Source organism: Neopelma chrysocephalum, unplaced genomic scaffold, assembly GCF_003984885.1.
Source record: "Neopelma chrysocephalum unplaced genomic scaffold, ASM398488v2 Primary Assembly neopelma1_145115, whole genome shotgun sequence".
Lineage (NCBI taxonomy): Eukaryota > Metazoa > Chordata > Aves > Passeriformes > Pipridae > Neopelma > Neopelma chrysocephalum.
Genome location: NW_020933030.1, coordinates 2,689 through 6,943, shown reverse-complemented (window position 1 = coordinate 6,943; position 4,255 = coordinate 2,689). Strand labels below are relative to the sequence as shown.

The following is a 4,255-nucleotide window of genomic DNA, read 5'->3' as shown; positions in this document are numbered from 1 at the left end:
GAATTGAGGCTTAAGAGGACTTTTGCTAACCCAAAAAGCAGACATTCGAGTGTTTTTTCATGTAGAAGCTGAGCAATTTTAGTGACTTAAACCAATCCCAGAAGTATCTAGTTCCTGAGTATTCCAAAGGAATTGTTAATCACTTGCATTTCCTATTTTTAAAGGGATGTCACTATAAATCACCTTATCAGCTTCCCCTTTGGTCCCTCCACTGAGCTCCTCTTGCTGTGGAGGAGCAGCACATGGACCTGTGTTCACAGTTCTGGGTCTGGGAAAGTCCAACCTGGTTTGGGGCACCGGGGTTTGAACCTGATACCTGTTGAAAACCCAAGGTCCTCCCAAACCATTCCAGAGTTCAGCCAGTTTTCTGGTGAGCAGACAAAATCCAAAGAAACATCAACCAACTACCTCATAACAGCAAATGCTGTAGCAATTCTATAAACTTCCACTGTTTCATTTGGGAAATCCAGCTCCTTTCTGAGCTGAAAAGATGTTTAATCTTCCAAATTCCTTTTGTGTCTATGCTCCTGTTTCTACAAAACTACTAATTCATCTTATTCAGTGGATATGTGAATCTTATTCCTTCACTCCATCCTTCATGCAACTCAGCTGGGAAAAGAAATGTGCATTAATCCAGAATTTTTAGGGGTATCTGATAAACCCAAAACCTCGGGCAAAACAAAACACTGTTCAGTTTAAAGACACATTTCCAATAAAAACTATTTCCCTGAGCATTCTGCTAAAGGAGCAGCAAATGTGATGCTGAGAGCCCAGTGCCTGCCCTTCTCTCATCCAGAATTGATCAGTGCAGGGCTTTGTGCACTCCCAGCTCTAAATGCACACACTCAAACCTTTCAGTGCTTGCAATTTGGCAGCGACTCTTTCTACCCCTACTGAAAAATTCAGAGGTTTTCTTCAGTCTAATTAAAACCAACAATTCAACACAACCCTGATTTTTTAAAATGCAGTTACCAGAAATGGGCTGTACTGCCCGTGATCCTGTTCTATGAAATATTTGGTTGAACTCAAGGTGAAATCAAATACAGTATTTTGATCTTAAGGAATATAATCCACCGTGAAGATAATTCACCCCTGGCATGTTCTTTTCAAACTAATTTTGTATCATTTAGAAACCAAAAACACTGACTTTCAGGAAATCATTTGGAATTAATTGTGAAGTTTCAGCCATACTACAGACCAAGGATTTCAAAAATATGCCAGCATATGCTCCTAAAACACAGGAATTTCTAATTCTAGAAAGAGTGCTGAGTATTCTTTGAATGTCAGTGTTTTTATACCACAGCTCAGTGTATTATATTTTAGTAAGACAAAAACTGTTGTGGCTGAATAAGTGTGGAATTCCAAGGAATTATGCAAACACTGGAAGGGTGTTGCACTGGGCAGCCACCACTAACACAGCCCTACTGCTCCTTAGAGGATGTGGGTTTTTCCCAGCAAGGCTGGAATTAGGCACCACTGCAGACAACAAAGAACCCTTTGGTTGTTCCCTTAAGCTCAGAACACATCTCTCAAACCAAAGCTGAGGCTGTTTGGGCTTTCAAGTGCAAACCTATGATTTTCTTGTTTGATTTGGCACCGCTCGTAACCAGAATCCAGCTGCCCCTGGTATTTATTTATTCTGTGATACTTCACTTTGTTTCTTGGCTTCACAAAACAGTCCCCAAAAGCTCTGGAAGGAACAGGAGCTGGAGCAGTGACAGTGGCTGTGACCACCCCGTCAGCAGCTGGGTGACATGTGGCTTGCACAGACCACTGAAAAGCAGTGGTGTTGCAAACTAGCCAGTAATAAATGTTCTTTTTCAGTAAATACAAAGCCTAGAAAAACACTTTTCCATATTCCTTGGCTTTCTTTTCCTTTCTGAATGCCTGGCTTTGCCCATGAAGTGCCTACTCTAATGGAACAGCATCTGTCCATCACACTGTGGAGCCCAAAGGAAGGAAGTGTTGATGTTGGGCAATTACACAGCAGTGCAACAGGATGCTGCTTTCACCACCTCCTGACAAATACAAACAGGCACAAATTTATGTCACTGGAGGCCTTTCAAAACACTATTTTTAGAAGGCACTTACAAGTTTTTGCCTAAAGTTACACGAAGCTTGAATTTTCCAAACCGTACCGTCCTCAGTGTCCAGGAAGAGTTTATGTCCTGTCATAAATTCAGGCCTCAAAATTGCAAGCTAATAGAGCTGCACAAGCTTGGAAAAGGTTTGCAATTCCCCTCTCTGTGTAAGTGGGACATACAGTTACACTAAAGTTAACTAAAGTTCCACTAAAGGCAACAGGGATTAGAAAGGTGATATGTTACAATTAGTAATGACCTAGGGTGTGACATACACTGCAGCATTATGTTGTTATATTACAATATAACTACTTTTATCTTTTAACCTCTTTTCTGAACTAATCTGCCTTAATTAAAGCAGTATTTTCCCAGCATTTATCCCAGAGCTTCCCAAGCAAACACCCCACCACAGAAGTCAGGCAGTACCTTCATTTCTATACAAACAATACACATTTCAGAGCACAAAAAGAGGCAAGTGCAGATGGAAACGTTCAGCTGCTTGGCAGGGCAGGAAGTTAAGGAGCATTTTAACAATGCAACAGCCTTCACTGGCCATGTCAGACAAAGACTGACAACTCCATGATGGGTGTTTATTTGGGATGACACAATTGAGTGCTGTTCAACCTCTTACCTGTACTGAGGTAACTCAAAAAATTAAAATGGCACTGAGAGAAGTTCAAAGGTAAACACAGAGAAAAAATATTTTATGTGTATTTGGTGGTTTAAACGTGATATAGAAACAGAGCACAAATGTGAATTGCTATCCCACCTGCAGGTCCCTCACGTTGGGAAAGGGGATCCCGATGGTCACCACGGCCCGGGCGTTCTCGTCGCAGAAATCCAGCCCCTCACTGACCTTGCCCCTGCACACAGCGATGAGCAGAGCTCCATCTGCAACCATTCCCAAGGAAAAAATGAGGATCAGAAGGAAGTTTCACCAAAATCCTTTATACAGCTACACCCAGTACAGTGTAACACCCTGTGTATCGGCCCGGGAAAGGTGAGAGGATATAAAAGTAAGTATTTCTTAGAGGGACAGGATTAACTCCCCCTTGATCAATAATTTTGACTATCAACTAGCAAAATAATTTTACACTGTATAACAGAGTATTTTACACTGTATAATAGAGTACTTTTACACTGTATAATAGAGTGGTGATTAATTATGCAAGAACAATATGTATCTCCAACAAAATTTGATGTGTTAAACCTTCAATTTTGCACTCTGTTTTTTTCCACACTGTTATTCTTTATTCTCTATACTAACATTGAAGTATTTTGAGAAAAAATCCTATAGTGGCTAGAATATAAGGTTAATTAATATAAGACTGATTGATTTAAATTCCAGTTATACAATGTACTGTAAGTGATTCTTTGAGAAGTCACTTTGTACCCCTGGCAACACCTGAACACCTTTCCACACCTCACTGGGATTATACATCCCCCTGTACTTCCCTATATCCCCAATATCCTCATGCCACAATATAAATAGCAGTGAATATAAATACTCTCCCTTATTTATAATAACTTACTAAACTGAAGTTCATATAACTACTTATCCAGAGCTGCTTCTAATTGTTAAGCACTTACAGAATCCCTTTATTCTGTAAACTTGCAGAGTCTCTATCAGCTGTTTCTATGGCTGAAGAATGTACCTTTTTCCCCTTTACACTTTATTGCATCATAGTATAGGTTCAGCAGCTCATCAAAGTCACTCTTTGCCCCTCCCTGAGGCTCTGCAATCACTGTCTTCACCAGCTCCAGGTTTTTCCACAAGCCAGTGTGAATCCAGCGATCCTTCAGCTTGTCCAGCATCTGAAAACAAACACAAAAATCCACATCAATCACTTCAACTGTTCCAATAAAGCCCTTTATTTTAGTGAAGCTCCACTATTCGGTTTTTGTATTTGTAAATGCAAGTTGCCCTGCCATGCACCAAACTCAGCCATGCAGCACTTGGCAAACATGGTAGCCACTCATTTTGCTAATTAAAAATTATGCAGATTTTTGTTATCAAAGCAAAACTCTCTAAATTTGTAAGAGTGGACACTAAAGAGCATCTCCTGGTATTCCTCAAAGCAGGGGAATGTCAACCACAGAAAAAGGGAAATCACCTGTTTTTTCTGATTACCAAGTAAGAGATCCAGAAGGAAGGCTGGAAACAAATTCTAAAT

At 40.3% G+C, this 4,255-nt stretch overlaps 1 protein-coding gene across 1 annotated transcript; it reads right to left on the bottom strand.

The window, feature by feature from the left end:
• Positions 1–2,850: 2,850 nt before the first annotated feature.
• LOC113962330 (Fanconi anemia group J protein homolog) lies at positions 2,851–3,934 on the bottom strand (the record flags this gene model as incomplete). The annotated part of the gene is made up of 2 exons (XM_027673100.1): positions 2,851–2,972; positions 3,737–3,934. Coding segments are annotated over 2 exons (320 nt in total), but the record flags the coding sequence as incomplete, so codon positions are not given.
• Between the last annotated feature and the right edge of the window lie 321 nt (positions 3,935–4,255).